This window comes from Talpa europaea (assembly GCF_964194135.1).
Source record: "Talpa europaea genome assembly, chromosome: 10".
NCBI classification, from domain to species: Eukaryota; Metazoa; Chordata; class Mammalia; order Eulipotyphla; family Talpidae; genus Talpa; species Talpa europaea.
In genome coordinates, this window is record NC_140077.1 from 106170562 (window position 1) to 106198460 (window position 27899).

Consider the following 27899-nt stretch of genomic DNA (forward strand, 5'->3'; position numbering starts at 1 on the left):
TCTGCGCGCCATGTGGGACCCTCCTCCGGTGGCCGGGGAGCAGCCGGGGATCGAACTGGTGCTGCAGAGGCTGCGGGCAGCTTCCAGCCCAGCGCTCAACCGCTGCGCCACCGGGAGGCCCTGAAAACTTTATTCTTAAGAAAATTGTTATGAAATGTCACTTGTTCCATTTATGCTTCCTAGGCATGGTCTCAAGAAAGCATGTTTTTGTATAATTTTACTCTATAATGTATATCTCTGATTTATAATAGAAATCACTGATCTCCCAAATTTTAAAACTTGGGAGACACCTTGGATCTAAAATTCAGCCATTTTCATTGCTTTGAATCTATAATTTATTAGAATTATTAGGCACATGGTGAATATAACAAGCGAAAGAAGAATGCTATCTTCCAGTCATTGAGAGCCTTATGGTGGAGTGGGGATGGTGGATATTATTGAAATTAAAAGAATTAACATTAAATTTAGTGAAAAGGCTACTTTTGATTTTGAGTACCCAAGGAAGACATGGTCCTTGCTACTATTTTAGAACCTAGGAGTAGTAACATTTTTCTTTATTAGCATAAGTAATATAGAGTGAAAATAAGGAATATTGGTAGAATTTCCCAAAGTAAAATCAGTTGAATGTAAACTTCAACAAATTAATAATAGTTATAAATTGAATTATTTCCATATCTGGGTAAATAATTAAAGCATATTTTAAAAATTCTGCCTGTTTGATAAATTTTGTCATTAAATACTCTTGTAATATATATATATTACATATATGATATGTTTTTTTTTTTAGGAAAACCAGTTTTCTTATCATCAAAGAATTAAAAGTTTACTTTTTATTTTAAGATTTACTTATGCATACAAGAGCTGGGATACAAGCCAGAGATGCAGGGGGGTGAGAGCATTCACCAGAGACAAAGCGGGGAACAGACCAGGCAGACTGACTGAAATACACTGCAGAGGGGAGCAGAGGGTGAGACAGGAGAGGTCTCCTGTGCCATGTGGGTTGCTCCCTGGCTAGCCTGGGAAAGAGTGCTGCAGGGGCTTCGGATTCATAGTGCGGTGTTTAACCCCTTGTACCACCAGGGAGGCCCCAAAATTTATTTTTTTTTGTTTATTTAGTATCTATAGTAAACATCTGTATTTACAGTGTTTAATAACAGCAGACTAGTAATAGTGGGTTTTCAGAGGAGGAAGAGTAGAGGTGAGAGACAAGTAGACGGGTCAGTTTGACAGTGGTACTATAACTGATCGCGGTATAAAGCAGTAATATTAATTATATAGTGTTGTAAATGAATGATAAATAAATGTGAAGAACAATGAGATAAAAAATAAAGTGTTTAGCACTGTAGAACTCATACTTATTTGATCACTAAGGGCACAGGTTTTAGAGTGAGACAAGTCTTGATCTAAAATACCACTTACAATAAATCAGCTGTGTAAATTTGAGCAAATTATATTTTGAGCCTTAGTTTGTCTTAAAAATGGAGATGATTTAAAAAAATGGAGATGATACCTTATAACATTGCTGTGAAATTAAATGTGATAATGGTCTTTGAGAGTTTATTTTAGTACCTTACTAATCTTATGCCATACATGTTAGCGCAAATAAATTGGATATAGCTTTTTATTGAATAAAATAACCCACATGTATCTTTTTCTCTCCTTTGTCAGACTTATTTGCATAATTTTTGGAAATGAGAATTTTAAAAAATTGTGTGATCACTGTGCAAATTAATGTTAAAATTTTAGCAGAATTCTTTTTTATTAGTGTTACATTTATTTGAGTTAAATGTTTTTCAAGTCTAATGATCAGTTTGTTGTCAGGCATTTGGAGGACAACCTCATTTCTGCCCTGCTTAGTTAATTATTGTGATTATAAACAAAGGATGTACCGCTCAAAGTCAAACAACATTTCACATGGATGATGGAGGTGATAATGGCTTAATTCTTGCTGGATCTCTTTTCTTTGCTCTCTCCAGTTCATACTGACCTTGTCCAAAATCTGATGACCTTCCTATTTTACTCAACTGTTTGGAAGCCAGTCCTGCCATAGCTGGCCCTGAGGGGGTATCTGAAAGACCACCGAGTCACTGACCCATGTCAAGACTGAATTTCAAGTCTGATCTAAAGAACCTCTGAAATAGTTAATATCTGGGGCTTGTACACAAAAACCTAACTGGCTGCATTTTTCAGCTTAGTAAATATCCCATTAAAGTGTATTTTAAAGTTCTTATTAAAACCATATTTTAAAAAAATTAAGGCCATATATTTAATTTACTCAGCTTCTTAGGCAGGTCATTTTCTAGACTAATTATAAATTTTCATCTTTTATCGGCATTAGTTCCTTAAAACTAACCTTAGATGTTTTTGAAATGTGAGCAGAATATGTTGTTACACTGTGGCTAAATGTAATGAATATTTCTCTGGTTGATACAGGGACCAAGGCAGTGGTACTTTAATGGGAATGTTTTAAAAATTTTGTTTTTTTTTCTGGCAAAAATTCCACATAATTTATTAAAAATCTAATTTAAACTCATAGCAAGCTTATCTCTGTTTATAGCTTATCAAACCTCAAACATTACTCAAATATTAGTATTGAGCAATTTTTAGGTTATGACACTTGTTTAAATGGAAAGCATATAATCATGCAGGAATATGTTATTTAACTTGGTTGGATAGGATTGCTCTACTGTGATGAAAACAGTAATAGGGCTATGATACGAAAAGTGAAAAAATTACTGTTTATTTTGTTCTTCTATACATTTGGAAATGACCAGGCCCTTTATGACGTAGCAGTATTCTACAATTTATAATATGACATTGTCTTTCATTTTTATATAGGAGTTGATCCCTGAGTTTTATTATCTCCCTGAGATGTTTGTCAACTTCAATAATTATAATCTTGGAGTGATGGATGATGGAACAGTAGTATCTGATGTTGAACTTCCTCCTTGGGCCAAAACCTCAGAAGAATTTGTTCGCATAAACAGATTGGTAAGATGGTAATCATTTACTCTGCCTTGAGCCTTTTCTCAAGTATCTTTCATGTGTTGGTATAATCATTAACCCTTCCTCTTTGGGACAAAACTGTGGAAAGTGCCATAATAGTTCATGAATTTCCACCTACACTTTATAAAATTCTATTGACATGAAAAATATAATGGTTTCTTTTATTCTCTTATGCAAAATTTACATACTTTCATATGCACATAATCCAATTATAAGCAAACATTATGAGTAAAACACTGATCTGTGCTTTTTCAAACTTGGATTTATTATACCCCAAATATAAAACTGTCCTGGGTTCCAGGTTAGAAGACCATTGTTATTTTTGGTAATAGAATCAGAATTTCCAAATTATGTATCTCTCTTTTGAAAGATGTCATCATGTAATATTTAAAATACAAAAACTTAAAACTTATAATCACAGTAATTGTGCTTAGCAAAGATCTCAGAATCCTTTCTACTGGGTCTTTCTTTAATGTCCTCTGCTATATGGTTTTTGTATTTTATGAAAAATTAATATGCCTTTTTTGTCTTTTGGTTTCATGAATCTTTGAATCAGGGAGCTTTATTCTCAATATTTAAAAGTAATAGCTTTGTCATCCTCCATGTTAAAAGTGAAATTTAAATTGTATTTTTTTAATTTACACTTAATGAAAAATCATTGCATCTTTGTTTTCTAGCTGGCATTTCTTAACTTTCATGACAACAATTATAATTTTATCCTTACTTCCAGATCCTTACTGCAATCATTATCTAAATTACACATATTATGCATTGGAAGCAACACAGGGGTTGTGAGGAATATTGTCTTGACAATTATACCAGTTTTCCGAATCCTGGATAAGTCACCTTGCTGAATGGACCTTAGATACTTTTTTTCCTCGGCCTTGATTTCCTCACTTGTTATATGGAAATAAGTATAAAATTGTAATTCTGTATGTAAAATACCTATCTCTGACTCATTGTATGCACTCAAAAAATAGCACCTAATATTTTAATAACATAGTCTAAAAGGTACAGCTTGCATTTTACTCTAACCACACTCATTTTTGAAGCTTCTCATATCATTAAAATGAAAGCCCAAGATAAAACTTATTTCTTTCTGTAAGATATTGAGGGAGATGTCACACTTAAATGTGGCAGTTGTCTATGGTTCTGTGATTCTTTTCTGGGGAACATGGAAATCAATGGAACCTATAGTCATTCTGCCTTCTTGCTTACCTTTTAAAACACATTGAGATATAATTTACATGTAATAATCACATTTTTAAAAGTAAACCATTCCATGAGTTTAATAAATTTATACAGTTACGTAACTATGACCATAACCCTGATTAGAACACTTACTATCACTCCAAGGAACATTCTCATACCTGTTGGTAGGCAGTCTCTGCTCACACCCCTAGTCCTTAGTAACCACTGACTCTGTCTTTATTGTTTTGCTTTTTCTAAAAATTTTACATAAACAGAATCATGCAGCATTTAGTCTTTTTGTGTTTGGGTCCTTTCACTTCTTGTGATGTTTTTGAGAGTCATTTGTGGTGTTGCCTCTGTCAGTAGTTTGTATTTATGAGTTTCACAGTATTCTACTGTAGAGATAGAACACATTGTGTTTGCTGTTTACCAGTTTTTGGATGCTTGCATTTTCTCCAGATTGAGCCTATTATGAATATTTTCATAAAACTTGGGGTAGACATCTGTTTTCATTTCTCTTGGATTGATTCCTAGGTGGTTAATTGCTGAATTGTATGATAAGAATATATTTACTGTAGAATTTTGCATTCCTACTGATAATATATGAAGTTCCAGTTTTTCAATATTCTTGCTAAGACTTGATGTTGTCAGTTTTAGCCATTCTTGTAACTATCCCATAGTGGTTTTAACTTGCCTTTCCTTCATGACTAATGATACCTGTCATCTTTTCACAGCCTTTTTTTCTACTCATATATGTTCTTTAGTGGACTGTCTTTTCAAATCTTTTTCCTATCTTTTAATATTCAGTTGTAGAATAGATCTTTATATGTGCTCCATAAAATTTTTTTTTCCAATATATATTTTGCCAATACTTTCCTCCTAGTTTGAGACTTGTTTTTTCATCTACTTAAGGATTCCTTTAGAATCACCATTTAAAAAATGTTTTTACTAGTAAGTGAATATAAAATAATGTTTATATAATATTTGAAAGCTATAAATCATAATCCACATTGTAAAAGTATGTATTTTAAAATTTGTTCTGATCATTTTCTTACTGAAATACTTCTCAAATATGATTGAAAATTTTAAGTCTCAAGGCAATCCGCTTTCTGTTAATCATTACCATACTTATAATATTGTACAGAGAAGTTTGTGTGTTTGCTTTGCTTTCTTTTAAGATTTATTTTATTATGCATACAAGAACTGAGGTGTAGGCCAGAGGTGCAGGGGGTGAGAGGATTCACTAGAGATGGAGTGGAAAGCAGAACAGGTGGATCTACTGAAATACACTGCTGAAGGGAGCAGCTGGTGAGACAGGAGGGTTTGCACCATGTGGGCCATCTCCCTGCCTGGGGATGGAATTCCTGCTGCAGTGGCTGGTGATAGCTTGATAGTGCTAAGACTTAACCCCTGTGCCACTAGGGAGGCCCTGTTTGTTTTGCTTTAAAAGGAGTATAAGAGACAGAAACAATTCATAACTTTTACTTATAGTTTTCAACAATATTTAACAATTAGTAAAATTCAGATGTAGAAATGGAGTGAAGCCACTCTTCTGGCCTCCATCTCTCATCTGTCCTCTCTCAGCCTTACCTCAAAAGACTCAGATCTGTGTGGGAAGGGTTTCCCAGGGGCACCAAGTAAAAGAAGGTGGCAACATACCATTTTGTTTTCAGTCAGATTTAAGTTTTATTTTCCCTTCCTCTAAATTTAAATGTGGCTGTGAAACTATATATACAAAATAGTACTTTTCAATAATAACTACACGTTTTTATGATTTACTGTTAATTTTATTAAACATTTGTCTCTGATTCTCTTCCTGTGAGTTTTACAGATGTCTTTATAGTTTAGACTCTGAATAACCTTACATTCTTAAAAGTATTGCAAAAAAATTTCACTGTAAATTAAGTCTAAAAAGTTTAAAATTCAGTATTTACATCTCTGATCTTTTAAATTCATAATTAAAAAGATACTTGATTTTATTTACATGTGTCATTATGAAAAGATGTAATATCTCACTCGTATCTAAAATTATTTGCGTTGCACCTATGATGAACAAAAGTTTCCTACAGAATGGTCCATTGACTCATTTTTAATTCCCTGTTAACTTTCTATAGATGATTAAATTGTTAGTATGGCATTTATGCATTTGTTAGCATATTATCACATAAGGGTTTTATCCCCCTCCTCTTTTTGGTCTACCTCTTCAGGTCCACAGATTTTATGCAATGATTGTAGCTCATGAAATGCATACTACTTTGATCTGTGACCTTTTTGTGGTGCTAATCGGGTTCCTGATATCATTATACCTTACTCATTAATCATATTTCCTGCAGCCCGTCAGGCAGCCAGACAGCACAAGTCCCTGTTTTCAGCCCTCTGTTGGCAGGTTTCTGCTTTTTCAGATTATTACAGACGATACTTTAGCTTCTCATAGCTAGAGCCACATCAAGCTGTGTGTTACAATTAAAGTCAGATGGTCCTCAGGTTGAACAGGGATATAGTGTTGCAGCTGTCTTTCTTCCTGGAACAAACCAGCACCAAGAACAGATGATCTATAGGACAGTGAATAATAACAGATTGTACAGTACTCTGTTGGTAGCGGGGGATCACAGAATTAATGAACTGACATACTCATTTTAAGATACCCAGAATGTTTTTTTTTAAAGTATTTGGCTACCCAAATATTCAAGGGGTTAGGATGTTTTTAAAAGAATTACTTTATTGATGGATCAGTAATGCTCCATTTGTTATTTGAGTTTCCTATCTTACCTAAGCATTTTAATCCTCAGAGCTTTCAGTAAATAATGAAGATCTAAATGTAAGATTGGTAAATTGACTAAAGTGTTAGATTTATGTTCATAAGATAATATTCTGTGTATTTTAGAAGGAAAATCCACCTAAGGCTGATTAGTCTTTCCAGCATATAAATTATATTTCTTAGTTCTGAACATTTGAAATCAGGGTAAAATCAAAGCATTGGTTTCTGCATCTCAGATGCTGGTCTGTGTTATTTAATACTATCTGGGTCAGGAAAAAAAAAATATTCCAAATACTGCTTTTGAAATATAAATAAGGAACAGGCTTTCATACCTTCAAATAGTATAAAAATCTATCAGATCAGACTCCTCATCATTTATCTCTTATGATATAATGTTAATGTTATGGACCTATATTATATTGTCTCTTACAACGCTAAGTTGAGCTAGAGGCAAAGAAAAACCATACATTGAACAGTAATGATAAGGTGTACTTGTAAAAGTTGGTGAAGTGGGGCATTTTGTTTTAGCTGAAGGATGTATAATTTATTCAAATTATAATGAGAGTAATTCATTCATTTAACAGGTATTAAAATGAACACCTGAAATAATACCCAAATTAATAGTACCTATCTGTGAACCAGCACTGTTAGATTCAGGGAACAAGGCAGGCGGCGCCCTACTCTTTGGGAGATTACTTCTTTGATAACTTAGATGGCACAACTAGAAAGGTGAGAGGTGGTGTGTATCTAATAAAGGAAGATTACTATTGATGGATTGTCCCAGGGTTACCAGTTTGAATCATGTTTGCTGTTGTGTATCTTCTAGAGCTTTTGTCTTAGCTATTTCATAATGGTGATGTGCGTGGTCACTTGCTTCAAAAGACGAAGAGAAATGAAATGAGTATTACCTTTCCAGGCAATATGTGGACAAATTAAATTGATGATATCTTTTTATATTATGAGAAAAATTACAATTTCAGATTTCATTTCTCTACTGTTTTTTCCTATCACCAACTTTTAAATCTATTCAACTTAAATCTTCATAGATTTTTTTTTTTTTGGTTCAGTTTTTTGTAACATTTTCTTCTGAATGGAAAATTTACAATTCTCAAGCGATGAATGACAGTATGGCTGAGACTAGGAATACCATGCTTCTGATGAGAAAGTACTTTATATACCTATAACAAGCGTACAGCTTGAGATGACTGAGTTCACAATGATACTGCAATTCGATTATTGTAATGGCATATCATGTTCCAAATTACAGTGTTTAGCAGCACTCTAAGGTTGAGAGGATTGATTAAGATTTGAAAGTGGTTGTTCTTTTTGACCTTTGTTCACATCTTTGTTTCCATTTTCTGGAGAAATGGCATTTAAAAGCCTGTTCCTTAAGAGAGGTGACCAGGGTAGTATTAAACAAAATTTTTGCAATAGAAATGCCAGAAGCAAATGTGCTTTTCATAGTGTTCCTCTTCCATTGCCTTTTCATTTTCCACATTGATAATGATATGGTCAAGAATATTAACACCCATGGTGACTGCAGTTAATAATAATTCTCAACTGTGGAAATATTCCTTCCTCCCTCCTCTGCTTTCCCCCACATTTGTCAGATCTAAATCCTTACAGAACCAGTGTGGATTTATGAAGTTTGAAAAAAAATCTAATACCTATTTGCTTTTAGTCCTGATATATAGTTTACTGTGAAAATTCTAGCTCAAGCTCTCAGCCCACCTGTGTCTATGAAGCCTTTTTTTGTCCTTTCTCTTTTTCCTGATAAACCTGTCCTTTAAAAAGAAGAAAATTCTAGATAAAAAGGATACCTGAGTTAGTGGAGAAAAAGATATACCATATTGATAGGCTGTTTATACTCCCCAAATACATTAATAATTAAGTGTAAAAACCAATCCAGGTTTTTTGTTGAACTATAACCAACTGGCTGTAACGGTCAAGGGCTTACTATAGCCAAGACCTGCTCTGAGAATGGCGAAGATTTCTGAAGGACTTGCTTTACTGTCTACCAAGAATAATTATAAAGCTGTAGTAATTTGGGAAAATTAGGAGAAATAGACTAACTGATATGATTAGAGAACCCAGAAACAGACCAGAACATAAAAATAAACCTCATCAATTATAGAGCTGGTATAGCTGATCTCTGTGGAATGGAAAAACTTTTCAGCTTCCAGTGCGGAGATAATTACACTGCTGTAACAAAGTACCATGAGGTGAGTGTCTTAAATAACAAAAATGAGTTGTCTAACAGTTCTGGAGACTAGAAGTCTGAAATCAAAGTTTAGAAGGGTTAGCTCCGTTGGTGCTTCTGTGAAGGAACAATCTGTTTCAGGTCTCTCTAGCTATCTTCCTTCTGTTTCTTCATATCATCCTCTCTCTGTGTCTTTCTTTCTGTCTACATTTGCCCTTTTTATGACACACCAGCTATACTGGATTATCAGATCTCTTGTACTCTAGTATCATCTCATCTTTATAGAAATAACTACATATGTAATGACCTTATATCTAAATAGAGTCACATGCTGAGTTAATGGAAAATTCAGATTTTAACATATGAATTTGGAGGTACACATTTCAACCCATAATAGTTATCAGTACGGGGAAGATTTAAACTTAGACATATGACCAACATCATTTGTAAAGACTTTCTCAACTACATGGAAATAAATCCAACACCCAGTGGGAGAAATCAGACACAATTCATAGAAAATGACAGAAATCAGTGTCCGTTAAACATTAGAAGAAACATTAAGCCTCACAATAAAGGAAATATTAAAAAGACTGAAATTTATCTTCATCTTTCAGATTGGCAAAATTCTAAAAATTCACCAAAATACTCTGTTGATGAGACTATAGGAAAGCAGGTATTCTGCTGTGTTGCTGGTGAGAATGCAAAATAATCACTCCCAGGGAAGGATTTGCCTATCTCTAACAAAATACCTATGTCCTTTAATCAGCTTTCAGGTATCTTTCCCAAAGGTAGGCTGGCCAAAGTAAGAAATGTCATATTCACAACCTGAATCTATTTTCCTTTTATTTTGACTTGGAAATTATGTTATATATAATTTAGAAAGTAAAGTTAAAAAGAGAAAAAATCCAATCCCTAAATATTGAAAAGCCATTAATGTAAGTGACACTTAAAAGTACACCCCAAGTATAATATGTTTTATCGTCAAAAGAACCAGAAAAAATCTTAAACCTTTTTTTTTTTTTACTAGTCTTATGTTTAGGTAATATTGATATATTTCTTCTGAAACTGTTAGAGCAATGCTGTAAGTTATGCAGGTAAGTAATGTCATCAAGAGCAAGATTTTTAATGAGACAAAAGAATTCACATGCAAAAATCAGTAAAAATCTAGAAAAGCATAGAAGCAACCTAACTATGGCAACTACAAACTTACTTTATTCCATGTTTCAATTATTGATAAATGTTTTCACTGTTAACTTGCATGAAACATACTTGCAAGTGATAATATATGAAGCAAATTTGTCATGAGGAATGCAATTACCAAGGAAACCATAATATTTCTTCTTTCTGGCTAGGAGTTTTTCTTTGAGCCCAAAACTGTATAGGAATGCAAATATAAGTAAAAAAATAATCTCTGTATGGTGACACTGATTTAGAATAAAATAGGAATTGAATGATAATTCACTTAACAATACTGTTTAATGCTTACACTCTAGGTTTATGTGATGCAAAACAGCCAAGACAGACAAGGCCTCTTGCCCTCAGGGATTATATGGAAGCTCCAAAGGAGTTTCTTTTTTTCTTTTAATTTTTTTTATTAAGGTAACATTAGTTTACAGTAATGTATATGATTCAGAAATGTGGGGTCCCAACTCTTTAGGAGGATATTATCATTTCATACCAAACACCAAGGCAAGCATTATCTTGCACACAACCCATTGGACCCTGTCCACCTCTTTCCTCTTCACCTACTCATCCCCATCTGGTAACCTTAATTTTACAGTCAGGTTTCTAGGGATTGTTTTTGGTTTTATCTGATCCTTTGTTTCATTTTTCTATATTCCACGTATGAGTAATGCAATCTGGAATTTGTCATCTTCTGGCTTATTTCACTTAGCATAGTCCCCTCTAGTTCATTCTTGTTTCATATGGCAAGAGTTCATCGCTTTTATAGCTGAGTCCTATTCCTGTGTGTGTGTGTGTGTGTGTGTGTGTGTGTGTGTGTGTGTGTGTCTGTGTCTGTCCTTGGGCACTAAGGTTGTTGCTCTAACCTGACTGTTGTGAATAGTGCTGCAGTGGACATAGGCATGCATAAGTAAGTAAAAAATTACTGTTTTTACATCCTTTAGGTAGATACCTAGGAGTGAAGTATTAAAAATAGATTCTCCGTATGATTCACAGGAGATCTTAATTTCCATGTGAGCCTGGTGCTTCTGTCTCCAATGCAGAGATGGAAAACTTGTCCCCAAAATTAGATTATTTGTATTTATGTGACCTCATTTCCAGGTCTGTTAGGACACACCATCAAACTGTTAATTTCTGTGCTGTCTTTTATAATCTCTCTGTTTTACCATCCCCTTTCTGTTAAACCTTTCAGCAAATAGGACACTACTGCCTTATATATTTTATTTTATTTTTTTTTTTTTTAAGATTTATTTATTTATTTATACAAGCACTGGGCACAGTCAGAAGTGCGGGAGGGCGAGAGAATTCACCAGAGCCAGAGCAGGGAACAGAACAGGCAGAAGGACTGAAGTACACGGCTGAGGGGAGCAGCAGGCGGCAGGAGAGGTCTGTGCACCATGCGGGACCCTCCTCCGGTGGCCGGAGAGCAGCCGGGGATCGAACCGGCGCTGCAGAGGCTGTGGGCAGCTTCACAACCCAGCGCTCAACCACTGCGCCACCGGAGAGGCCCTGCCTTATATGTTTTAATAGAGTCATATTTGATGCTCTTAATCACCATGATTGGAATTTGGATATTCTTCCCAAATTAATACTTGGAATGTCATTTTACATATAACTGGCCTCGTTTAAAACAGCATTTTTTCTCAATTTCTTTAAGTTTTTAAAGTACCTTTACATCCTGACTTTAGAGGAAAAAAATAGCAACGCTTCATTTGTGATAACTTAATGCTTGTTTAGAGCTGCTTAACTTCATTGGAGGTTAGAAGTAAGAAGAAAAAGAAAAGTGTGGAAGAGATATTTTCATAAAAACAAATGAGAAAGAGGTCAAAAAGTACACTAGTTTCGATTTTTGTGTAAGTTATTACAGTGGCATGCTGCCAGGTACAACTGAAAGTTCTCATTTTTGTGAGGGACTAATGATAATGGTTGGAGAGGGAGCATGAGACTCATTGGCTCGCAATATGAGAGAAGAAGTTCAATTCACAGAGGAGCACTTGTTTGCCCAGTTTCCATCACAACCACCATTACTTTGGTGATACCTCCTGATGCTGGGAAGAATTTCCCTCCAGTACCTAACACTGACCTTTTCCCTTACTACCTGCAATTTAATATTTTTAATTATTAAAAAATACAAAAGAATTTTTCCTTACAATCATGTTTTATATCAATCATAATAAATATTTTCCAGTGAAAGGCAAATTATTGTTCTGTATAATATAATAGAGAAATATCCAGAGCGAAAGTATAGATTACTCTTTGTGTATCAGAATCTACTCTTTCTTTTTTATGGATTCATCAGAATAATTCTCAGCTGTGTATATATTCCTCCCCCCCTGCAAGTGGTCAGATCTGAATTCTTAGGGAACCAGGGCAGATCCATGAAGTATGAAAAATAAATCTGTTCAATATTTGGCTCGCTTTTAGTCCTGATATATACTTTATTGCAGAAATTCTATAATTCTAGCATATCTGAAAAAATATTTCAGCACATTTTTTCATTACATTGAAAAGTCCAGTATTTTATTCAGCAAACAGTTATTGGTACTTACCATGTGCCAAATACTATATTCAATTCTGGGAAAATGCAGAGGGGAATATAATATAATCACTACCCTACAGGAACTCACTCTCTATTAATGGAAATAATTACGTACACTGTGATCAATTGGCCCATAAATGACAGAGCAACTAACTACATTGAGGAAATGAAGATAAGTAAGAGGCGTTTACACTAGGTATTGAAGGATTTTCTATCTCTTAAGACATACATTTCATCTTAAGTGTATTTGATCTTTTAGCACTTCCATTTGATCATAATGCCTTTTTAGACTGTGTTTCTATGTCCCATTTTAATAAATGTAACAATTTTTATGGTCAGTTTTATGATTTAAAGCTTTCATATAGACCAAACACAGTTTTTTTAAATGGACATGGGAAGTATCTTTTTTGGTTAAAGTGTGAGCTGTTTAGCAATCCAAATAGTTAGGAAAAATCAAATCCATGATGTTACTGGGTTCCTTCTCTTTTGTTTACCATTGCCTCTAGCTTGTACATTTCTCTCAGTCCCCTTTCATATTTATATTCTAGCTCCTTGGAAAAAGGCAAGCGTATAAGCAGCTCCCCTTTTAAAGGATGGGACTAGAAAGTTAGGTACATCAATTCTGCTCATACCCTACATCCTAAACACAGTCACTCTTAGCTGCATGGGAGTTTGGGAAGTGTAATATCAAGATGCGTTCCCTAAAACTGAAAGGGAGGATGGGCCTGTTGTTAAAAGGAATGAAAAATAGATAATGGTAAACAATTGGTTATTTATGCTATAATAACTAATCAGGAGATTGGTATTATAGATTACGCCCGGAAAAAATTTCTGGGTTTGACTTGGGAGATTCTAATGAAACAGTATATTTTGCCATTATTGTCACCTTACTTTATTAGAACCGTCTTTGTCATTTTTCGCACTCCTCTCCTGATACTACCTGAGAGAACAAAGACATTAGTAGGTAGAAGAAAGGGTCGTCACCTAGTAGAAGGAAAGAAGATGCTAAGACAATGAATTTAAGCTCCCGGAGGCAATAATTACTGTTTTATATCTCATTGCCTATGAACAAGAAATATTTGTGGAAGAAAGGAAAGGTTAAGTTTCTAGAGTAATACCAGCTAAGAACAGGTGAGAAGGCTTTATTCACAAATAGCAGTGAAGTCATTCCTAAAATGAGATTGGTCTAAATTCTGGCAATTATCGCAGAGTAACAAAAATAGGTCACAAGGGAGGGAATGTGATGTGGGTAAGAACGGGGTGTGGAGAGTAAAGCAGATGTTTGGCTAAGATTAGTTCACTATTCTCTGATCACTGGAAAAATGATCCAAGATATGGGAAGCTTCTTCCAGAGATTAACTATTTTTACTTCTCAGATAAGATGACTGAAGTGTAAGTCTGGAGAAAGCAAGTTCTGTGGTTTAAATTTATCAAGAAACTGGATGGATTAGTTAAGTTCAGGAAAAATATACTCTCTGGCTTCGTATTTACCAAGAAAAAGGCTATCTTTTTTATGTGAGAGCTGCAGAAATGTTTTAAACCCTTGCAGAAGGAAACCTCATTACTTTGTGTGATAATCACAACATCTCACACTAATTATATTAACAGAATTATCAAAATGTGAGGTAGAATCTGAATGCCACGTAATAACACTGAGCTTTGTGCATTTCTAAGTACTTCGAAAGACCCGAAACTCTTCTGAGTAAACACAAGTTGCAGCTATTCCATCCACTCTCATCCGTCAGCAAAAAAAATCTAAACAAAATTATAAATCCAGATCCTGGTACTCTCAAAATAGATTGCAAGCGCTAGGTTTATGGAAACAATGCTGACATTATGTGCTGTAGAAACGTGGGTGAATCCATCCTGTATCATCCTGCCGCTTCAGTAAGACTGCTGGTACCTCAGTGTCCCCCTAGTCACTGAGCCTGTGGTCTTAGTAGCCACTAGTTACTGAGCACTTGAAATATGACTTTTATGTACTTGTAATGTCAGTAATATTACTTAGGAACTGAATTTTAAATTTTAACTTAAATAGCTGTACTCAACTAGTGGCTCCCACATTGACAATGCAGTTCTTGAAATACAAAATCCACACTATGGTATCCATGAACTAGCTTCAGTACTTTACTCTCCGGACTTCACTGGATCTGCCCCCCGCCCCGACCCCGGTCGCCTTTTAAAAGATAACATCATGGGCCTCCCCTGGTGGCGCAGGCGGTTGAGCACAGCGCTGTGAAGCTTTCCACAGCCTCTGCAGCGTGGGTTTGATCCCTGCCGGCCGGTGAGGGTCCCACATGGTGCGGCAGACCTCTCCTGTCATGCCTGCTGCTCCCCTCAGCAGTGTATTTCGTCAGTCTGCCTGTTCTGTTCCCCACTCTGTCTCTGGTGAATTCTCTCACCCTCCTGTGAACCTGGACTGTACCCCGGTTCTTGTGTAAATAATATAAATAAAATCTTTGAAAGAAAAAGAAGGCAAAAAAAAAAATGACATCATGAGCATGAGAACTCTCTTCTTTTCTCCAGACCTCAAATAAACAGGTTTCTGTTTATTTATTTTCATGTTATATTCATATTTTTGCTTTCCAAATAATTTTTACCCAAATGTTATATATGGTTTAGGGCCTATCTTAAAAGTTTTCTTCCTTAAGGAACTTTTCCTGGTCCCTCCAGATCCCTCTCTTCTCCCACAACATAACTAATGATTTTTACTTTTCTATTTTGTTTTCTTTACATACGTGAACTTCTTCTAGGGCTAGAATCTGACTTTTTTCATGCTATCAATCCTGAATTAACTTACTCCTGATGAAGGAAAGAGAATTGACTTGTTCTCAGGTCTTGGAAACTTAATTAAAAATTAAGAGCAATTAAAATTATGGCTTGTCACATATATCCAGCATAGTAATTTTGTTATAGGACAGGGAGAGGGGCAGCCCAAACCCCGCAAACCTGCCTATTCTAAATGGGTTCTGCCATCCGCCGCAACAACACAAAACATATGAGACTTTAATGGGAAGGAACTTTAATAAAACTAGGAAACAATACAGGTAAGGCAAAGAGTCTAGTTTCTAAATGAAGCACCCAAAGTGACCCGTCCCCTCGTGGGTAAAAGTCCATCCAAATGGGATTGGCCCAGAGCAAAGCCCCAAAGCCTGCCACAAGTCTAAAGCATCTTCCGGTGGGGACCCACAGCAAAGGGTCAGAAACAACCAGACAAGCCCGGAAGGAAAAGAGCAAAATCAACATCAAGATAAAAGCTGCCATGGTCACCTCTCCACGGGTCTCACCCACATCTGTGTCACCCAGTCCACGACCAAAAGACAAGCGCAGTTTCTTCACGTGTCTCTAGGCTCCATGCGCCTCCTCCAGGTCTCCTGGCTCCATCCTGCTTCCTTCCTCAGTCTCTTCTGCAGCTTCTCCTCTTCCTGCTCAGCTCCACCCTCCCTTGGGTGGGGCAGGGAACCTGGAACTTCCCCCTTTCCTGGGGACCACCCTGTTACAATTTGAAAAATGTTTTGTTTGGTGAATTTTGTATTTGATAATTATCTTTGAATATGGTACTGAAATATTGAGCAGATACTTATTTGAAATAAGAACTCTGATATTTTATCTTGCACTCTCCAAGTATACAAAGGTAATTTAATTGCCTTCTGACACTACTTTCAAATTTTTCAGTGGCAGAATATGAGTAAAAATAACATGAGAGAATATTATTTCATATGTTACTTTAAAGATCTTTCCAGTTCTCTACTTTCTTTGAGTATCATTCAATCATCCCTAATTTACTATAGGGAATATTGATATATCCTTTTTCAGTATGTTAAACTATATAGAATGTTTAGAAAACATTAATGAAATAGGCACTGTTAAACCAAAGTATTTCAAGTATTTTTATTACATGTATTTTGGAGTTGTATTTAAAATAATTATGGAGAATGCTGATTTTATTGTAATTACGAGAAAGCTTATATTAATTATATCTTTTCAACAGAGCTGTTGCTCAGTACTTAGCATGATTTTAACAAACTGAATTTCAATCTATTGCACCCTGAGTTGTTGATTAGTAACCCACTTGAAGCAGAAGGGTGGAAGTGTTACTTCCAGACATTTGTTACTCTAAATATCTCAAAACAAGGCCTAGTCTGCCTTATAGGTCTAAAGCTGCCAACTTGCCTGTGGTTTCTTTATCCCTTCATCCAGCTGCTACTCACTGCTATTGCCACATTTGCCCTCTGGCTCATGGGAGAGAATGTTTAGCTTCCCCAGAGGCTACTGTTAATGCTTCCTTTTTACTCTGCTGGCTGGGAATGCACTTGGCATCCTCAGTCTCAAACCTCTCCTCCCTCTTTTTTTTACAGACACCCAGCACTTAAGTAGCACTTTCAGCCTCCACCAGTTATCAGTAGTAGCTTTCAACCCCTCATTTCTGGTCTGGTAACTCAGCACACTGTCCCGAGAGAGCTTGACTAAGCCAATTTGCCCTCCTTCCTCTGTCTGTCCATCTTCCTTTTCTTTTTCCTTTTTATCCATTTCCTTGACCCCGCCCCTTTTATTTTTCTTCTGTATTCCTTTTTGATCTTCCTCATCATTTTTTCCTTCTGCTTTTAGTACAGTAGATGCCACAGAGTTAGGCAAATATTTGTAGTAATAAAATAGTAAATTTTAAAAATTAAACAAGTTTGACCAATATTTTAATTGTATCTACTAAAGAAGACTTTTTTAAAAAAATATGCCTTAGTTCCCTTGCCCTTGTTTGGTGATAATGCAGATTCTGTTGTTACAATTTTCTGAGTTTTACTGTGTGTTTTGTATACAAAATTGTAGATTTTGTATCTGCACTGGTCTACTTGTTCAGGACAGTATACAATATGTGAAAAGGTAAAAGTAATTCTAGCCAAGTGTTGTAAGGAAAAGGAAATCTGCTTAAGTTCTTATGTTTTGTTGCCTAAAATGAATTGGCTATGCAATATGAGTTATTTTTCAAGCTCCTTTTTGGATAGTCTATGAATGTTAATTTTGCAAGCAATGTTTTATAAACAACTTTTAGAAACTGATAATCTAAGACTTGTGAAAATAATGGAAATAATTAGAAAATAATGGTAATATGTGTTAATTTGGGAATCAAGAACTACAGTGCTCTGCAGGCATCAGTTATTAACTGTTTATGTCTACAGTACAATTCCAGATGTCTGCAAAATAAAATATGAAAAATTTATATTGATAGAAATAGACCTAAGTGAGTCATTTAAAGCCTTTGTCCCTTCCTATGCTCATTCCCCTTTATTTTAATGCTTTCTTGATGGGGAAAAAGTTTAGGTGAAGTTTGTGTTTTGTAAATCTAACCAACTACATATGTATTTTTTTTTTACCCTACTTAACCAAAATATATATTGTTTTACTCTTCCTTCACAACTGTTTGTTTTAAAGGCACACACATCTTTTTCATTATAATTCCCTATATGTGTTTTGTTTAATTTGCAATGTTTAGTGCTAGGTTTGTGTTTAACGGAAGCATCAACCTAGAAGTTACAAGCCTTTGTGGAATCTGAAGAGTCTCAGTCACTTGGTTTCTTTGTGGAGAAAAGGGAAAGGATAGGGGAGAATAAGGAGGGAGGGATCTGCTTACCATGTTCCTAAGGAATAGTCTTTAATTTAAAGCTCCGTAGAAAAGGTTTTATGTATCATTGTTTCTTGACCTCTTAAATACATGTCAAAATTGTACTATTCTACCTTAATATTTGTATTAAAGAAATAACAAGGAATAGATATATCATTATAAAAATTTGAACATGTGTTTTAAGCTGAACATGGCCCCTGGCGTACTGTAATGCCACACAGTCCCCTCCCACCGCTCCTGAGGCAGATGGGTGGATACTGGCAGTTTTGGCATCTAAGAATTCTTTTTTGGTGATATTTCACTATAATTTAAATCTACTTTTTAGACTTCTGCCCTCAGGAGTTTAATAGTTGTTGCCTCCACTTTGTTATCTTGTCCTGTACTGCCTGCACTGGGAACTCACCAGTGATGCTTGTGCTTCTCCCTCTACTTTTTTATTTATATACATTGCCCTGACATACTTATTACATGCAAAAGTCACTATTTAGGAGAGCAGTGTTATTTTTTAGTACCACTTTGCATATTACTGTCCAATTTCTGAATGCAGTGCTTCTTGATAATGTTCATATTATCATAAGAAGTGCTAATTTATAGTAAGTTATTAAATATGCTTTTTTTGGGTGTCTGAGAATGGAAATAGATGTCTATAAGCCTGATAATAGTTAATACAGAGTTTGTATAGATATTGCAAATACAAATCATCTTGTATATTTTAATATTTATCATAATTTTGGCAGACCAGAAAAAATTTTTTTACTCATTTTTATATTTGTCATTGTTAGTGGGTTGTTAGCTTATGAATGTCAGAAATTTGAAAAATATTGTATTAATAATTTATATCATGTTTTTACTTTTACTACTCATAAAATCAAATTAATTTCTTATACTACTTTTGACTTTGGAAGGACTATTAATTTAAATTTCAACATCTTAGAAACTAATGGCTTTATTTGCCTTGAAAAAGTATAACAACCCTCTGAATACTTACGGCCAGGCTGTTCAGAGCCACAGTCCTTTTTTTCTCACTTCATAAAGGGGCTTTCTGGCTTCACTTTAGTCCGTTGTGTGTACCTCTCTTCTTCAACAATTTTCTCACAAATCTCCACTGGGATAAAGCAAGAAAACTGCAAGGCTACTCTTATTTTAGCACCCTGAAACTTTATTAATATTAGTTGCCATCATTTCATTTATCTGTGAAATGATATACTTGTATATTATGTATTTATTTTTTATTGCTCTAATACTAAGTTGTTATTTTGGGGACTTCCATGGAGAAAGAATTGTCTTAGAGGGTGGCAAAATGAATCATAGGTGTCCAAGTGCTGCCAGTAAGTCCTTACTGCATAAGAAGAGAACATACATTGAAACCTACCAGAAGTACAAAAGACTAAAACATTTGTAGTCACATTATTTGCAGTTATAAAGATGCTGTTTTGTAATGGCTTTCTCTTTTTTTGCCCCTATGTTCAATAATAATGTTTAAAATACTTGAAGAAATAGGTATTTTATATCTGATCGATAACATGATAACTTCATATTCTCTCCCTGACTTTACTCTTTCTTTTTTTCTCTGCTTGGCCTAGGATGGCAAGAACCTACAAAATATACCTTGTTATTAAAGTGCTTTTTAAAAATTATTATTCATTCAACTGTAAAACCTTATAATAACTATCAAAAAACAAGAAAGACTCAGGCAGATTATATGATTCATGAAATTGGGGAAATCTCTCTTTGAAAACTCTCATATTTACCTTCAGGTACATGAAATAATTAATGAATCTTGAAAGAACAAAAGCATATACAAATTCATACATTATGATTTTAGAGTTATATAGGCTAGAACTAATTTTTTCTAAAATATTTTTATAAGCAATAAAAGTAATGAATCACAAATTGGACAGTGGTTTCTTAATTATACCAAAAGCATTATAGAAAAAAGTGATGTATTGGGCTTGCTTTATGCAAATTTAAGACTTTTGTATTTCAAACATGAACAGCAAAGTGAAAAGCTAGTCCACAGAATGGAATAAAATATTTGCAAATTATATGTCTCATAAGGATCTGCTATTTCAATTGTACAAAGGACTCTTACAAGAGAATAAAAAAAGATAGCCAAATTAAAAAGTTAGCAAAGCAGCTGAATAGATGTTTCTCCAAAGATACACAAATGGCCAAAAAGCGCATGAAAAGATATTAGCATCATTAGTCTTAGAGAAATGCAAACAAAGCCACTTCACGTGAGATGCCATTTTATATCCACTAACACAGTTATAATTAAAAAGACAAACAATAACAATCTTTGGCTAAGATATAAAAAAATAGGAACCCTCTTACATTGCTAGTGGGAATATAAAATGGTTTGCTTGTTTTCGGAAAAGTTTGGCGACAAATTCCTCAGATACTTAAACACCCCAATTCCTCTCTTAGGTATGTACCCAAGATAGTTGGGACATATGTCCCATAAAAATATGTACATTCATATTCATAGAAGCCCTATTCATAATATCCAAATAATGGAAACTACCCAGATGTTTATCAATTGATGAACACCTTAATGAAAATATGGTATATCCATACAATGACTATTATTCAGTCATAAAAAGTAATAAAATATATTTGCTACATGGTGAATCATGAGAACATTATGCTCACCTGAAATGTATATCATATCTCAACCTGTTTTAATTAAATAAAAATCTTTTTAAAACCATTATGCTAAGTGAAGAATTCCGACTCAAAAGGCCACATATTATTTGAATATTCAGAAGAGGAAAATTCAAAGAAACACAAAGTTTTTAGTGGTTGCCATGGGCTAGAAGTAGAGAAATAGAGAGTGAGTGCTGATGTGTAGTGTATCTTTCTGGTGTGAAATGATCTGGAATTAGTGATGTGATTGCAAACCTTTTGAATGTACTAATACCACTCATTTGTATTTTATCAAAACAAGGGTAATTCTGTGGTAGTGTGAATTTCAAACTTAAAAAAGATGTCACATCAATTGTTTTCATTTAAAGGCTGTATGGGACCTCCCAGGTGGTGCAGTGGTTGAGCACAGCTGCCCGCAGCCTCTGCAGCGCAGTTATCACAAATGAAGCGTGGCTATTTTTTTCCTCTAAAGTCAGGATATAAAGGTACTTTAAAAACTTAAAGAAATTGAGAAAAAATGCTCTGTATTATACGAGGTCAGTTATATGTAAAATGACATTCCAAGTATTAATTTGGGAAGAATATCCAAATTCTAATCATGGTGATTAAGAGCATCAAATATGACTCTATTAAAATATATAGGGCAGGGCCTCTCCAGTGGCGCAGCAGTTGAGCGCCGGGTTGCAAAGCTGCCCACAGCCTCTGCAGTGCCAGTTCAATCCCCGGCTGCTCCCTGGCCACCGGAGGAGGGTCCCGCATGGCGCGCAGACCTCTCCTGCCGCCTGCTGCTCCCCTCAGCAGTGTACTTCGGTCCTTCTGCCTGCTCTGCTCCCCGCTCTGGCTCTGGTGAATTCTCTCACCCTCCCGCGCTTCTGACTGTACCCAGTGCTTGCATAAATAAATAAATCTTTAGGGAAAACAATAAATAAATAAAAATAAAAACGGGGCTTTTAAAAAAAATAAAATAAAAAATAAAGGCTGCATAAAGGGATTTAAAGTTGTCCCAAAAATGTAAGCATTTTACCATATCTGTGAACCATAAACCATAGGGATACCATGAAAAGGTTAAGAACATTCACATTTAGCTTGTTACTTTCCTTAAGAGTAGTATTTTAAAAACGATACTTAATTAAGAAAAATGAACAATTAGAAAATAGTGAAAATATCTTATATTCCTTTTATATTGCTAATGGGTATACTGTATATAAAATGCAAATTTTCTTTTTAGTCAGTTCTCAGACTTTGAGACTTCCATGGAGGCTTCCATGCATAGGCATGGGTGATTAAATCACTGACCACTGGAAAAGGAACTCCACCTCTAGCCTCTCTCCCCTCCCAGAAAATCAATTTTATAAAGGGTAAATACCAGGATTTCATATCATACTTAATTTTCTAACAAACTCCTTAGGAGATACTGAGGTAGATGTGTGTGGTTTTGGTATTCCTAAACCCATTTTCTAACCAGGAGTGGGGTGGAGGGATACTGAGGCTTCCCCACAGCAACAAGCAATTATTGTACTCTACAGGGTGTCAGAGAATTCAACTCAACTCTGACACTATCTACTCATTTCACAGGTTAAGGGTTTGGTCTCTCAAGACTGCCCTTCACTTCGGACACTCAGGCAATTCCCTGCTTCTGACCAACCAGCTAAAGATTAGAGGTCTCCATGACCATCTCCTGAGACTTCAGGTGCCTCTCCAGCCCCAGATTATTTTCTGTGCTTCTGACCTACTGACTATCTATCATAGGTTCCCAAGACACCTTTCTCAGGTTCGATCAATTTGCTAGAGCAGCACACAGAACTCAGGGAACCTATTTTCTCACTAGATCACTGATTTATTACAAGGGATACTAAAGGAAACAAATTCACAGCTAGCTGGAAGAAATGCATAGGGGATATATAGGGAAACAGCACAGAACTTCCTCACCCTCTTCAGGTATGTCATTCTTCCTCAAATCTTAACGTTTTCATCACTCATGAGCTCTTGAATGCCTCTTGAGCTTGAATGGCGGTCCATGCATAGGCATGGGTGATTAAATCATTGACCACTGGAAAAGGAACTCCACCTCTAGCCTCTCTCCCCTCCCAGGAAATCAAGTTCCACTTCTAGTCTCACCAGTTTCCCTGACAACAGCCCCCTCCCTAGGTTGTTTTCCCAAAGTTACCTTCATTAACGTAACAAAAAAACACCTTGGACACTTTCTACACTTAAATTCCAAGGGGAGCTGTTAGCCAGGAAATGTGGATGAAGACCAAATATGTATGAGAAATATATATTTGGTCATCTTGAAAGCTTATATTTATTTTTTTCCCTATAAATCACCATATCGCACATTAGGTTTGTATTTATTTCAAGAGGAAAGCAATGAATAAGAAAAATTATAACATTGCTGAGGGTTAGCTCACAGGTACTTTGTAAACATTACAGAATTGAGAGAGCCTTGTGGTTCTAAAGTTGGCATTTATCCTGTTACATTGAAGAGTGAAGTTGTCGTGATTCTTACTTATGTGTTGTTGTTTTCCTGCATGAATATCCAGGCTTTTTATTTAACTTCATGAATGCTACCTTGGCAACATTAACCAAGAATTACAGCATATTTGGGGGGAGTTAATAATAGTGCAGGTGAAGCTGTTATTAGCCTAGAAAGTAGACCATTCATCTTCAGGACATATGCTATGAGTTATGTTTCTAGTAATGGTGATAGTTTGTGGGGTGGGGAGGTGTTTATTTTTCTGTTTTTTGTTTATTTGAACCATCTCCAGCATACTTCCTTTTTCAACTGATAGAGTGGATATGAGTCTCTTTGCTGAGATCAGAGACTTCTCTGTTACCATGAAATGTACTTTTCTTAGTGTGTAACACTAGAATTGGACCTATAACAGAACCTGGAACATCATTGTTCTGTTACATTCATTTTAACGAACAACCTTAACTTTATATTTAAATTTTCAGTTTCTGATTTTTCTCATTATGATATTTTTTGTAGGTAGGCATTAATGAGGAATTTTGATCCAATATTAACTCTAATAATATAAAGACTATATAATAAAATTTTAATAGTATATAATTAATAATATGAATAGTTCAGTAATTATTTTGCTGATTTTATTTTAAAACCAACATATTATTTTAATCTCCAAATGATCAAGATATTAGTCATAGTTGTAACATAATTTGTGTTACTGCTTTCATCAAATGGCAGTGTGTTTTTCTATATTACATATGTAGTAGATATGGCAGGATTTCCCCACATTATATATATGTTACACTTACCTTTGGATTGTGGCTGCAAGTTCTGTTTACCAGACCTCTTTGGCTCTTTCTCCCTGACTAAGGCAGTCTAACAACTTTCTCAAAATCAGTCTCTGTGTCTCTGATGGTTGCACACAAGTTGCCTTGTCTGCTCTTGATATTTCCCAGCATTCCACATCTTGAAGTTATTTTTAGTATCTGGACTTCCTTTTTAGAAAATTGATCTGGGGAGTTTACATCCATTTACATTCTTAGACAATTAAGATCTTTGAAATTACAGCACTTTAAAAAATAATAAAAGCCATTAATAAAAGTATGTTTTATTTTCATCTGGAAATATGATTTACTCAAGGACAAAGAAATAGAGGCTGCGAATGACTATGACCAATTTATGAAAAGCAGCTGTTAATATCGTATAACTTTTAGGGATTGCTGTCTAGTCAAGCACAGAACAGTAAATGAGAAAAAGTTCATAATATTTCCGGTCTTTGTGACAGTGTCAGTGTTCTGTGAATTACAAAAATGAAACAGGTAACCTATTATCAATCATGTATGTACAAGAAGTGATGTATCATGTTTCTAGTAAAATGTCTTGTTCCTTAGAATGATTGACATGATTTTGAATTCCATCTAGACTAATGGCAAGATATTGGAAATTTAGGAACACTTAAAATTTTTAATCAGGTGATTGTCAAGTGACCAAAATACTGATTCTTATCTGGTATGCACATGGGGTCTGACAATGATAAGGTAATTTTAAATCGGTATGGGACAAAATTTTTAAATATGTATGACAGATTCTGAGCGCCTGTAAATGGTACGTTAGTTTACAATTATGATTAGTTATCTTGTTTGCAATGTGTTGTATTATAAAACCTGACCTATGATCTCCCAAATGGGCATGTGTCTAGTGGAAAATTAGACGTCCTATAGAAAACTGAAGTACTGTTTGTTTAGTAAGAGAAATGACCTCTTTCCCCCACTTAACTAATTAAGACAATGTTGTTTCTAAAGATTTTAAATCAACTCCTATTTTGTTATCAGCTGCTGCATAGTGTAAGGATTCTTAGTAGACTTGTTTTCTGTGTTCTGCATAGCTCTGCATATAACCCTAAATAGTTAATTATGGGCTCAGATTTCATGCGCAAAACATTGCATGATCTAATACAATTTCTCTTTTATTTGTATTATTGGTTCAACTATATTCAAATATGCCATATTAAAGTGTTCAAAGCGTTAGTAATGTTTCTGCTAAAAAGTCTGTAATGACAGTCAATAGCAGTTTTTACCAATAAAAAATTACAGTTCCTAAGCAGATTTTTTTGCTACTTAATTATTAATAATAATTTAGGCATGAAATTTAGAGATCACAACCAAAGAATATGTAAAAATAAATTTGTACAGTATTTGGTATTTTATAGAATAACTTTCACTTATTAGGCACTTGAGTCTCATAATATCCTTATAAGGTAGTGAAGATATTCCAGATTTTCTGAAAACTCAGAAAAGTTGATAGATAAGGTCACACAACTCATAAGTTATAAAAAATTGAAGAATCACATTTCAACAACCAAGTCCATTACTCTTTCTTTCTAATTACATGTTATAGCACTTTATAGTTTAAAAAACAGCTTTTAACACATTTTGCTTGAACTATGTAGTAATCCATTATTGTAGACAGAATAATTATTAGCTTAGTGGTTTTATGTAATAAATCTGATAGTCTCATTAGATATGGTAAAGAAAGTAAAAGTGTATTCTAATTTGTCAGCAAAGAGATTTTTTTTTTTTCCAACCTGGAATTGACATATAGTTCATTATATCAAGTTTGTTAGGTCCTTAACTGACAAGAGTATTTGGACTTCACATACAAATGGTTTTTTAATGCACACACAATTTAAAACATGTATTCAATATACATTGTTTTGCAAGCTGCCAGAAAATAAAACAGAAAACATAACAGATCTTTACTCAATAATGTTATATCCTTTTCTATTTTGAATTCTTGTATATTTCTCCTTTAAGACTTATTTTCTGCAATTCTTTAATATTTCCAGATCCCAGATTCCTGGATCATTTTAAAAATCATTTTCTTTCTAATGCATTTCACATGTAACTATGTACATGGAGCTATGCCTAGAAACCTAGAACTTTTATATCCTGTTAATTTAAAAATTTTCTTTCACTCTGTAACAGATGTGAGAAAGAACCAGTGATCTCTTTTAAATCAGGGGGAAAGGTAAGAAATAAAATCCATGGCTGTGTTTGGGTTTATTTTTGGGGATTTTTTCCCCAGGAACTAACTATATGTGCGTACTGATGTTAGTTATATTTGCCAGCTATAAGTAATCACAGTTTTACTAAAGGTGCTACTACAATTGCCTGTATAAACACGTGGCAAGAAATGCATTCTTACTGTTAATTTACACAACATGAAAAAAATGACATCTTTTTTCTCACATCAGGAATAAGACAAAGGTGGCCATTCTTATCACTTCTATTCAACATAGTACTGGAGGTACTAGCCAGAGCAGCCAGGCGAGAAAAAGAAATAAAAGATTTTCTAAATCAGAAAAGAAGTAAAAATGTCCTTTTGCAGATGATTTAATATTACACAGGAACCCTAAATACTCCATACAAGAAATTTAGAACTAATAATTGAGTTCAGTAGATTTGCAGGTCATAAAATTGCCATATGAACCTCAGTTGCTTTTCATATACTAATTAGAAACTATTTGAAAAAGAAATTAGACAAACAATCCTATTTAGTAAACACCAAAAAGAATGAAATACTTAGGAATTGGGCCTCCCTAGTGGCCTAGGTGTTAAGTCTCAGTGCTATCCTCACTAAGGCCAGAGTTTGATCCCAACCAGGGAGCTAATCCACATATGGCTCAGCAGACCTCTCTTGTTTCACTTGCTGCTCCTCTTAGCAGCGTATTTCAGTAAAATCCTCTGCTCCCCATTCTGTCTCTGGTGAATCTTCTCACCACCCCCACACCTCTGGCCCACACCCCAGTTCTTCTATGCAAAAAAAAAAAAAAAGAGAGAGAGAGTAAAATACTTAGGTATAACCGTAGTTAAGGAGATGACTTACATACTAAAAACTAGAAAGCACTGATGGAAAAAATTAAATACAAACAATCAGTACGACATTGTGTATTCATGGATTGGAAGACAATATTGTTAAGATGTCCATACTAAACATAGAAATATATACAGTCAATGCAATTACTATCAGTAGTTGAGGACATTCCCCAATGGGAAAAAGAACTGGATGTGATTAATTTGTTCCCCTGTCCACCCCATCCCCAAACACACCTCTTTAACACTGAGAACAGGTGTCTTATACGTCAGCAGATATCTATAAAAATTTTAATTGGATTCCATCAGATGAAAGAACTTGTACTGAGATGCAGAGGAAAGAGGAATTATTTTTCTTAACAGTGATCAAGTTTGACTAATGTAAAGGGAGTGGCTCATAGTTAAGAAAATAAAGGTAATT

General features: G+C 34.8%; 1 protein-coding gene across 3 annotated transcripts in view; it reads left to right on the forward strand.

The window, feature by feature from the left end:
* The window catches only part of LRBA (LPS responsive beige-like anchor protein), a gene marked incomplete at both ends in the record, with an annotated part of 477161 nt that overhangs the window by 362642 nt on the left and 86620 nt on the right, over nt 1-27899 (forward strand). For all 3 annotated transcript variants that reach the window (XM_084246225.1, XM_084246226.1, XM_084246227.1), the window contains one exon: nt 2839-2991. In XM_084246225.1, coding sequence (XP_084102351.1) covers nt 2839-2991 — 153 coding nt within the window. The remainder of the gene's footprint in view (nt 1-2838; nt 2992-27899) is intronic.